This window comes from Crinia signifera, chromosome 4 (genome assembly GCF_055691185.1).
Source record: "Crinia signifera chromosome 4, ASM5569118v1, whole genome shotgun sequence".
Taxonomy (NCBI): Eukaryota; Metazoa; Chordata; class Amphibia; order Anura; family Myobatrachidae; genus Crinia; species Crinia signifera.
Window position 1 is genome coordinate 12,640,954 of NC_139220.1, and position 11,963 is coordinate 12,652,916.

At 45.8% G+C, this 11,963-nt stretch overlaps 1 protein-coding gene across 1 annotated transcript; it reads right to left on the reverse strand.

Annotated features, from left to right (window-relative positions):
* Positions 1–2,391: 2,391 nt before the first annotated feature.
* RTCB (RNA 2',3'-cyclic phosphate and 5'-OH ligase) lies at positions 2,392–11,943 on the reverse strand. Its single transcript, XM_083181130.1, has 12 exons — positions 11,741–11,943; positions 11,212–11,290; positions 9,597–9,664; positions 7,545–7,644; positions 6,140–6,296; positions 5,880–6,036; positions 5,366–5,525; positions 4,956–5,131; positions 4,679–4,867; positions 4,222–4,332; positions 4,022–4,141; positions 2,392–3,594 (listed from the first exon to the last, which is right to left on the reverse strand). The coding sequence occupies exons 1-12, from the start codon at positions 11,831–11,833 to the stop codon at positions 3,487–3,489; spliced, it is 1,518 nt and encodes a 505-aa protein (XP_083037256.1). The 5' UTR covers positions 11,834–11,943; the 3' UTR covers positions 2,392–3,486.
* Between the last annotated feature and the right edge of the window lie 20 nt (positions 11,944–11,963).

The following is an 11,963-nucleotide window of genomic DNA, read 5'->3' on the forward strand; positions in this document are numbered from 1 at the left end:
TTTGTTGAGGCCTATTTATCAAAAAATAAAAAATCCAATTACATAGCATCGCTGAGAAGCCTAAATTACGCAATTTATTTACCAGTATATTGGGGAGAATCGTATTAAACGCAGAGCTATAATCAATAAAAAGCAATCTAACGTAGGTATTGGGATTTTCCAAATGACAAAGTGAAGAATGGACAACAGACAACAGCGCATCCTCGTTAATCTTTTAGGCTTATAAACCTATTGACTATTGTCGAAACCAACGGGCAATTGACCTCAAATATGTGCCAAGACTAACCCCTCAAAACATTTCATAATGAGGGGAGTCAGGCCGTGGGCATTACCGTGGGCCTGCATTGAGTAGATGTGGTGAGTTAATTGGTTAATGAGAGAAACTTGTATGGTGCATGGGTGAGTATTGTATGCAGCTGCTTGTATGGTGCATGGATGAGTATTGTGTGCAGGTGCATGTATAGTGCAAGGGTGAGTATTGTTTGCAGCTGCTTGTATGGTGTATGGGTGAGTATTGTGTGCAGGTGCATGTATGGTGTATGAGTGAGTTGTGTGCAGCTGCTTGTATGGTGCATGGGTGAGTTGTGTGCAGCTGTTTGTATAGTGCATGGGTGAGTATTGTGTGCAGCTGATAGTATGGTGTATGGGTGAGTATTGTGTGCAGCTGCTTGTATGGTGCATGGGTGAATATTGTGTGCAGGGATCCGATACGGAATCCCGACCGCCGAAATCCCGACATGGGGGAGACGTGGATCGCCCCCCCTTGCGGGCTCGCTGCGCTCGCCACGCAGCGGGCCCGGTGCCTCGCTACGCTCGGCACGCTATTTTATTCTCCCTCTATGGGTGTCGTGGACACCCACGGAGGGAGAAAGTTTAGGGATTTCGGCGGTCGGGATTCTGAACGCCGGGATCCCGACCGCCGGCAAATTGACCGCATCCCGTGTGCAGCTGCTTGTATGGTGCAAGGGTGAGTATTGTGTGCAACTGCTTGTATGGTGCAAGGGTGAGTATTGTGTGCAGGTGCTTGTATGGTCAAGGGTGAGTATTGTGTGCAGCTGATTGTACGGTGTATGGGTGAGTATTGTGGGTAGCTGCTTGCATGGTGCATAGGTGAGTATTGTGTGCAGCTGCTTGTATGGTGCATGCGTGAGTATTGTGTGCAACTGCTTGTATGGTGCACAGGTGAGTATTGTGTGCAGCTGCTTGTATGGTGCAAGGGTGAGTATTGTGTGCAGCTGCTTGTATGGTGCAAGGGTGAGTATTGTGTGCAGGTGCATGTATGGGTGAGTATTGTGTGCAGGTGCTTGTATTTTACCAATTGTGCGTGTTGATTGGTCTTGCGAACGTTGGTCCGCTAAGCTGTTGCCTTGCGAGGCCTGGGACTCACTTTTTTCTTGCAAATGATTTTGAGCTCGCACAGGGGCGGGAGATTTGTAGCCCCGCGAGAAGGTCTGAATCAGGCCCTATGTTCCAATCTGAGTGACAGCCCTGTCTCACTCTGTGTTCAGAATGTGACCTCACTGGTTTCTGAATGTCAAACTGTCGCGTTCATTTCTCCCTCCTGCTGCTGGCGATGGAGTCTGCTGAGCTGAGACAGGAGCTGGACTGTTCCATCTGCCTGAGCATTTATACAGATCCTGTAACCCTGAGATGTGGCCACAACTTCTGCCAGGTCTGTATTGATCGTGTGCTGAATACACAGGAGGAGGCTGGAGATTATAGCTGTCCTCAGTGCAGAGCAGTGTGTCAGGAGCGTCCTGCACTGATACGGAACATTCCTCTGTGTAACATAGTGGGGAGGTTCCTGTCTGCTCGGCCAGATCAGGAGGAGACTGGGATCTGCTGCACTTACTGTGTGGACTCTCCTGTACCTGCTGCTAAGTCCTGTCTGCTGTGTGAGGCTTCTCTGTGTGATAAACACCTGAGAGTACACAGCAAGTCAGCAGCACACATCTTATGTGACCCCACCACTGCCCTGGGGTACAGGAAATGCTCCGTCCATAAGAAGGTCCTGGAGTACATCGAAAATTTATTGGGCGGTAACATTTTATTGTACGGCAAATCCTATCATTAAGACACACCGTGAATGATACTTATAGAACGTATTGTTTTTCTGTTTTGTTTTTTGTCTATGCACAAGAATCATACAATAAAATTCCATCTAACTGATCTACTTGTGAGCTGGAAATTTTAGCCAACAGATATATTGTAGCTTCAAAAGGATTTGAATGCGGGCTCTGCCATTGCCCTCCCTTCCCTACTTGCTATAACAGTACTGGTGCTGGTGATCATTCAGTGATCCGGCTAACGTGCGCGCATTATTTGTAAATGAGTGTAAAAGAATGAAAGAACAAATCACATCAGGCAGAAAGAAAATACAGGAAACATCAATGCATGTAGTGCTTTTAATCTCAGCGGGTGGCACAAACGATCATCAGAACTTGCCGCTGGTGCCCACCCTTACCACCGCTGCCATGTGGTCAGCTTATGCGGCATCGCGGCCTGTTTTCAGCTGCTCTCTCCTTGGACAAGCTTTGATAACGGAGCGCTGCCAAATTACATATTAGCTCCCAGCACCACAGGGAACAGGACTCTACTAAGCTCACAAGGAAACTTCTCAGAAGATTGGTGCAGAGGGAAAAAGGTACTGGAAGTTTTATCTCCTAAACCACACTAGAAGAGACAAAGAACCTTGTTCCTGTATATCATAAATGCCCCCAATAAATGTGATCACAAGTATGACCACATAATACACTAACAGTTAGCTCTCGGTCACCAATCACACATAAGTGCATTATCGGAGAATGACCGTGGTGTCTGTCCTGCAGCATAATATACAGCAGGGGTAGCCAACTCCAGTCCTCAAGAGCTACCAACAGTTCACATTTCCCAGCTCACATCGCAGGCACACAGCTGCACTCATTACTGACTAACATGTTAAAAGATCCACAGGTGGAGCTAAATACTTCACTTGTGATTCTGTGAGGAGATCTGGAAAACGTTAACTGTTGGTAGCTCTCGAAGACTGGCGTTGGCTACCCCTGATCCACAGAGTGATCAACGGTTGCATCACAGGGTGTCAGAATCTCTCTAGATCAGCGAAGGTGCATGACGCAGGCACATAGGAAGTCACTTTTTTTATTTTAGGGGATCCTGAAAACCTGGCCTGTTCTCTGAACTTTTCTACTGTCTTTATAAGGAAAAACTAATAAAAAACAACAGTCTAACTCAAACATAGTGACAGAAAAGCTTGCCCCCAGAGATGCGGAGGTGACGCCCGGCTCTTCATGGCCAATTCATTGCCAGAGGAAGCAGCCATTTGACCCCCAACATGGATAAATTAAAGAACAAAAACTAAACATAATGAAAACAAGGTTCTGGTTCAGGATGAGCAATGATGCGTAAATCAGTCATGTCACCCGGTTCTAGGTGTTAACGTCAGTTCTTTTCACTCTTTGAACAGTCTGGAACCCCATCTGGCTTTACTCAGCCCTTAATAACGGCGATTGGGCGCAGTTTTATGGCTTTCTTGCTGATGCCGGCATCATGGCACGTGTTCACCACATCTGTGACGTTCTTGTATGACTCAGGAGCCTGAGAATAGAAAACGTACTCAGAATAAATCCCTACACGGCCATAAAAGTTATAACTGTACAGTGTCAGGATAGTGAAAATGAAATCGCTCTATAGCGGTAGGTGCTATATAAATCATAACTATTACAGTCTTAGCAGAATACAGCAAGCCTTAATTAAATAGCTCACGGATGACAATTTAGCAATGAATCTCTATATCGAGCCGCAGAAATGGGGCACACGTACGTTTCACCAAGCAATAGTTAACCCAATTAAAGCTGCACTATACACTCAGAGTAGAAACGAACGTCTGCACATCAGCCTTTGTGCCTGGCGACCAGTAGATACAACCAAAACCTCCGAGTTTGGTCAGCGGCTGCTGTCTAGTACCTTCCCCTTGTAAATTAATTACAGCTCTTATATTTCACGTCCTGGGTAAACAACTCACCTCTTCCATGACTAGTTTTGGGGAGGCCACCCGGATGGCTATGCCCATGTCTGCCAGCTTGTCTAAAACATCCTGGAAGTCCAGGTTCCGTCTAGATTTAGCTCTGGACAGGGCCCGTCCCTTCAGTAGAGAATGCGGGTATCAGTAACAAGGACAAGAGCGGCTTTAGAAAACATATATAAGATTATGTCGGTACTTACCGCTCCATGGCAGGTGGTGCCAAACGTCTCCGTCATACCTTGCTCGGTACCAGTCAGCACGTAACTACAGGTTCCCATAGTGCCACCAATCAGCACTGGCTGCCCGGTAAGCTGCAGTGAGGAGACACAGGAACTAAAACTATCACCCCAAATAAATAAGCTTTTGCACCAGGTTGGACCGAAAACATTCCATTATAAATCTGAAGTTTAAATTTACCCCAAAAATTACCCAGGGGGTCAAAGAAATCAAATATACAAAGTAGGACTTTTTCTAGAAGGTTAACATTAAATATGGTCACGGAAGTGGCATTTGGTGAAAGATACAATTAGAACCATTTAACACATTCTTATATAGCATAGCATATTCCGTTGAACTGTAACCAGGACCATAATAAAACAAACATTAATGATCTATTATCCTGATTTCCTGTTGATATTAATTGCAAAGACTTTTCACCTGAAAATCCACAGCGATAAGCGGGTGGTGTGGAGGGAACGCTCGTGTGGACCCCTTTCTATGTACCAAGAGAGTCCTCTCCTTCCCATCCACCACATGCTGCTCCACCTTGGCAATGTTGTGAGAGACGTCGTAAATCACGTGCATGTCCAGGTCATCTGGAGTTGTGTTGAAGACTTTGGCAAATGCCTGACAAAGTACAGAACCCGTGTCAGATAAAGTCATTCTATCATCCACTTCTCCATTCCCCATCAGCCCAAAGTTCTGCATCTCCTACCTGTCTTGTGAGGAAAGTCATGGACGAGCGGTTTACCCAAGCGTAGTTTCCCGCGGCAGCCATGCCTTTCAGGTAGTCCTGCCCTTCATTAGAAAAGATTCTGGCGCACGCCAGCTGCCGGTCGTTCACAACGATCTTATCTCTCTTCATGGCTTTCTCCATAGCCACCAGAGCATCTGCAAGAAGACCATTGAGGTCATCAAGACAGCTTAGCAAAGAAGAAGGAACCAAAAACTACGTCTAAATGAAGCCATGATGTATGTAGACCCCGATCCTGCGTTCTATGCTCCTGTGGACATCTCTGAGAAACAAGCTATGGACGACCTTCATGTACAAACAAAATATATGTTTATGTACCTACTGGGCAGGATGTGACATAAGCGATGTACACCGGAGGCATCTACACAAACCTGTTGCCACCTGATGTCCGAGACCACGGCTGCCGCTGTGGATCATCACACACACCTGACCCTTGTGGTCAATGCCCATTTTCTTGGCAGCGTACTCATCAAAGATCTCATCCACCACCTGGATCTCTGCATAGTGGTTTCCGGCTCCGAGGGTCCCCAGCTGCAGAAGAATACAGATAATGTAACCATCTGCCTGATAACCCAATGGTACCCTGACCCAGAGACCACATGTACAGGAGTCCCTACAGTGCAGAATTAGCAAGCAATAAATTTGATCTAACTATCATAGGACAAACTTGGTCTTTATCAATGTTACTACCCTTCATTTTGTTCAGAACTCCTCCGATACTCACTAACAGCGGAACCTTAACCTTGCCCTCGGACAGGACCCCCGACCCTTCCCTAATCAGACGTTATACTTATTTCCTGGGAGGAGGTAACCTCTCCCTTGGCATAACCAACAGTAGACAATGTGTGACCCTTATGAGTAGCATCAAGCAGAACCAGTAGGCACCTGGGGGAGGCCTCTCTTCTTGGCCTTGGAGGAAACCTTGCTGGGGTCCGCCTGCAGCATCCTCCCGTATTCCTCACAGTGCTCTTTGTCCTCAGCCCATGCGTAGCCCTCTCTCAGGGACCAGTCCACACCCATCTCCAGGGCCTCCTCTAGGTCCCTAGAACAACAAGACAGAAGGGTTGGTAGAACACGCCCATTACAAGGCTTCATCAGGAAGCACAATGGAACGTTGCAGGGGAATAGCTTGTGATGCGACATACTTGGCGCTCATGGGGATAACACCCTTTGATCCAACTCCGACCGGAATGTGGTCAAACATGGACTGAGCAAGCTGCTCCTTAACTGGCTGCACATCTCCCTCGTCAAGATTGGTACGCAGCAAGCGGACCCCGCAGTTAATGTCAAATCCGACCCCCCCTGTGTGAAAGAGAACGGTCATCATCAGGCAATGAGGAATACATTTGTCTATTGTTCCAATGGTAGTAAAATAAACCCATGAAATAAAAAGGTATATATTATTATAAATACAGAAAAGGTCAGAGTGCGCTATAGTGAATTACACAATTTTAAAATACTAATATTTAATTAAAAATAAGCCTTACGTTGGCTATAAAACAAACATAATAGTACAGTCAATATACAAAGTGATTTCACAATCAAATGTGGTGGCAGGCCCAACGCGTTTCATCATCTAAGTGACTTCATCAGGGGCAGTTGATTGAGAAAGGCACAATTGCACTTCTTGAAGAATCTCTAATTGATAGAGAAAAAGAAACAACTGTGTATCCAAAATATGGACTGTATAACCGTATATATATCACCAAACATCAAAACATTTGTTTATCAGACAAAGGTTTGTTCATGAACACTTTGTTTCTCACAATTTCAATAAGGGTACTGTCACCTCTAAATAACGAGGGTCCACAAGAAAATAGGATTAGGTGACTGGATGTACACTCTAGGATATCCAAGCACTGAACCTGCTTGGATATCCTAGAGTGTACATCCGGTCACCTAATCCTATTTTCTTGTGGACCCTCGTTATTTAGAGGTGACAGTACCCTTATTGAAATTGTGAGAAACAAAGTGTTCATGGACAAACCTTTGTCTGATAAACAAATGTTTTGATGTTTGGTGATATATATACGGTTATACAGTCCATATTTTGGATACACAGTTGTTTAATTTTCTCTATCAATTAGAGATTCTTCAAAAAGTGCAATTGTGCCTTTCTCAATCAACTGCCCCTGATGAAGTCACTTAGACGACGAAACGCGTTGGGCCTGCCACCACATTGGATTGTGAAATCACTTTGTATATTGACTGTACTATTATGTTTGTTTTATAGCCAACATAAGGCTTATTTTTAATTAAATATTTGTATTTTAAAATTGTGTAATTCACTATAGCGCACTCTGACCTTTTCTGTATCTCTACTTGCTCTTTGGTCCCAGCTAACAGGGGACTTTCAGAGGTGCTGCTATTCTCTATTAGTGCGCGGTTTCAGGTATCTTTTGCTCTTGGTTATATATTAATATAAGCCTGACAGTTACACTATTAGGCCACAAAAGGACAGCCTTTTACCCACAACTGGACCAGATGACGTCTATAGTATATTATAACTATACTATCACCAGTGTATAGAATGATGGTATTACAACGTACCTGGGGAGACAACAGCGTCAGGGTTAGTCATGTCAAAAGCGGCCATGTTTCCAATGGCAAACCCATAGCCAGAGTGGACATCGGGGAGCCCAATGGATCTCTACAGAGGGAAGAAAACACAATGAAGTTATCAGTGCAGACAGGGCACCGCGAGATTGTCATAACCAGTGTGACATCACGGCCAGATATACTCCGCCCCCAGGAGGGATGGATAAAGGAAGAACATTTCAGCTGACCAATGACATTCTTACGATATCTGAACTAATACATACATATTAAAGCAAGTAACAATAAGCAATGATTTATCTGAGCGCAGACATAATACAGCACCTGCTGTAACAATACACTTTCCTAGTGCGGTCTAACATAGGCGTAAATATAACACAGACAGTAATAGCTGCTGAGCAGAGTCTATGGGACACATCTGTGCTCTCAGGCACCGGGCAGTACTGGAAGATGATACAAGCAGCACAGTGATCCTAAAGTCCCCTGCCGTGTTCTCTGGTCTGTCCTAAACTTAGGGCCTGATTCGGTAACAGTTGCTGCATAGCAAGCTGCATAATGCCACCCACCACTCATCTGAATGCCCCCGTGTGGAATCCCCCTCGATGGTCGCCATGGGGACACCAAAAACCGCTGGCCGTTCCCATCCAGCTGCCCCCTTCCCTCCTTTACCCGTGCAAATGCCTTGTAACGGTGTCGAATTAGTCCCCTTCCGAGCCATGCTGTGTGACCCCCTTAGTGAGAAACTGTATTATACTCACGTTTCAAAAATATGTTCTAAGCTGTTTAAAAATGGTAATAACCTTGTAACGCCATCTGTACATTTGTGTGCATTTACCGTTGGTTGTCAGCAAATGATACAATGGGAGTTTTCAATCCTGAGCGCAATTTTTGGGAGGCAAAATAATCTGCAATTTGCGCCCGTTTTTATGGGTGTATTCGCCCTATTCAATCCCCATGCCGATTTTTCGCCCGGGTGAAAAAATGTAACATCGGTGAAAACCACATCAATTGTTGAAATTTACGTGATTGTATGTGTTTTTGATGAATTCACGGCCATTTCTTGCCCATGCCAATTCGACACCCCAAAAAAGTGAAATGTCATGGACAAAAATATACAAGAAAAAGGGGAAAAAATGCTGTTACTGAATACCGATAGGCGAATCTTTACAGTTTTTTTTCCACCTGGTGAAAAACTTGGCCAAGATTAAATACGCTCCAATGGTATTAAACAGAGAAAGAAGGCGAGGCTGCTAGCCCCAGGCTTGGGACGCCTCCAGTGTCATACAAGTATACTAGGCTTGGGAGAATGCACCCTGTCCGCTTTCTACATACTGTAGTTATACATTCCCTGCCTGTGGGGTTTTCAGTAATGAATTGCACCAAATACAGACATGACAACCTGACTGGTAGCCACCACGAAGCACCAGGAGATTGGCAGTACATGAGGACAGGTGAAGACCCCCCCACCCCCCCCCAGGAGTGTCCACCAATCACACGACAGAATAGAGGATCGTGGGGCTCCCGCTTAATGGCACCAGCCTGAACATTTCCTTAACATTTCAGGTATTCTAGTTCAGAGGTGATACAACTTCTAGCACATGTCTGGTCTGCATATCAGTGCTGGAATACAGACCACACTGTGCTAGAACCACCACAGCAGAGAGTGACATCGCAGGTAGGAAAGAGGAACTGCATGGGTTTGGAAAGATGCAGGTTGCTAGAATGAACACGAGGGGGACAGATTTAAGCTTCTGCCACAGAGGAGATGTCTATGTCATGTCATGAGCTCATCATTGCTGAATATATGGACAGTATCCTTTGGGGTGAGGGTGAACTGAGGGCATTATAGGACAGTACACACAATGCAACATTGATAATATTCCTGTATTAGGAAACTGGATACATCAGCTTTAGCGACACCTCCAAAACTGTGCCCTTTAATGTCCCCTTTCCAGTCCTCAGTGACCAGCACCTGCCCGGAGAAAGTTCCTTGTGCGTAGCCGTACACTATAAACAGCCACAAGTTATATGTAATCATATTCTTACATGGACGATTCCCGGCAGAGCCGCCACATTGCCGATCTGCTTCATTGCTGGGAGGAAGCCACCGGCCGCTGGAAGGAGAAACCAGGTTTAATGCGAAACTAAATCAAAATAACCAATTAAAAAAAACATGTAGACCAGGGGCGGCCAAACCGGTCCTCGAGATCTGCCAACGGTCTACGTTTCCCAAATCACCTACTGTAACTGGGGCACAGGTGCAGTCATTACTAACGGTCACATTTTCATACATGCGTTGCATTCATTCCTCCTATAGATCCACAGGTTGCCTGAAACACATGACCTGTTGGTAGATCTTGAGAACAGGTCTGGCCACCCCTGTTGTAGAGGGTGAGGTGTAGTCATTCAATTTAAGTAGTCAAACACCTACAGCAAACAGATGGCTCAGTGAGGATTCCGTTGGTGCTGAACACAATATGCACCTGATAAGATGTACTAAGTGTCAGAGAGAAATAAAGTACCAGCCAACCAGCCCCTAACTGTCATGTTGCAGGCTATGGTCAAAATTACAGTTGGGGGCTACTTTGTACTTACCTCCATCCACTGTAGGGTCTACATGACATATGTACTCAGACTTGTAAAGTGATAAAGTGAAGAAAGATAAACAGCCAAAAAAACCAATTAGCTCCTAACTGCCATTTTACAGGCTGTGTTTGAAAAAAGACAGGAGCAGATTGGTTGGCAGTTCATCTCTATCCACTTTATCACTCTCCAAGGCTTTGGTACATGTGCCAGTATGTACTAAGCCTTGGAGAGATAAACTACCACCCAATCAGATCCTGTTCCTTTTTAAACACAGCCTGTAACATGGCAGTTAGGAGCTGATTGGCTGGTGCTTTGTCTCTCTCCAAGGCTTAGCAGACGCCCAAGTCTGTAAAATGGCAGGTCTCTCACTAAGGGGTACATTGCAGGTCTTTAGAGCGTTGCCAGAATCTAGCTATTATCTTCCAAAAGGAGCTAGATAAAAAAAGTATCATCTGATTGGTTGCTATGGGCAACCTCCCCACTTCTAAAACCCCACATTTTAGTTCTATGGTTTGATACGTCTCCCCTTTAGGCTAAACCCTAATGTCGGCTACTATGAATTGTAAGAGAGCACAAATGATGTAAGTGCTATTAACAGGGACACATACGACAATGGATCTACAGGTGAATAGTGGTGGGATGTTCGCCATAGCAACTGCGAAGGAAAAGGGACCCCCATTGGCTGTTACATCAACTATAGGATGACTGGACAAATCACCGAAGAGGGACTCCTTCCCCACCGCTCTGGACGTACAATGCGGGAAATTCTATTGTACCCATGTAGGTCACACCCATTAGCTAGGGAAGCTATACAATCCCAGAAAGTGACCATTCAATGTATGTGCCTAGTTCTAAGGAACGTAAGACAGAAACAGCGGTACTTAATATTTCAGAATAACTTTTATTTACCACCACTAAGTAGCAGCGCTCCACAGGTACCGCACTACACAATCTAAGTTCACCTGCTGTGATGAGCGGACTGTGTTACTGTATCCCTATGACCAAGGCAGCAACGTGACTGATCTAACCATCATTCTGCATTAAAAGTCAAGATAGAATTTGGGTGCAGACTCACCCCCTCCTCTGCAGGCATTCCTCAGCTCCTCAAACATCAACTTCTCCAGAGGGTCATTCACATAGAACACTCCTTCCACCTAAACGCAGCCACCAGAGAGAGTTACGGTACATACTATATAGTACAGCTTCACATACAGACTCCATGTTGGCGTGTACATTGGGTACAGTCTCATCGCCCCACACCCTGCGACTCACACTCCTACCCTCACCCGTACTCTCGTCCACCCTACTGCATGCCACAGCCCCAGTGCTGGGGCAGATCTATTAAGCCTGGTGAAGAGAGAAAGTGGAAGGTGATGAGGCACCAGCCAATCAATTCCTAAGTGTCATTTTTCAAACATAGATGATTGGCTGGTCACCAATCTTAATACATCTGCCCCTCTGCGGTGACAGCTGTGTGAGGTGCCCCTTTCTGTGATATTGGGGAGTAAAGAAACCAGCTGCAGTTAGAGGTGGGGAACTACAGGTCGCAGCATGTCCAGCAGCTGGATTTGGGGGGGGGGTGATATGGGACACTGTGTCAGGACCTGCATGTTGGGGACGAAGCCCTTGCGGATCCTCCAGCAGTTCTTGTGGATCTTGTCCAGATACTGCAACTCATCGTTGTAGCTGCGGCTCATGGTGGCGGCCCCGCACGCAGTCAGTGACAGTCACACAGAACACAGAGCAGCAGCCGGCACGTCGCACGCTTCTCTTCTGCCTCCACTTCCGCCCAACTTGGCGGATCCACTTCCGCCACACTCTCCAACA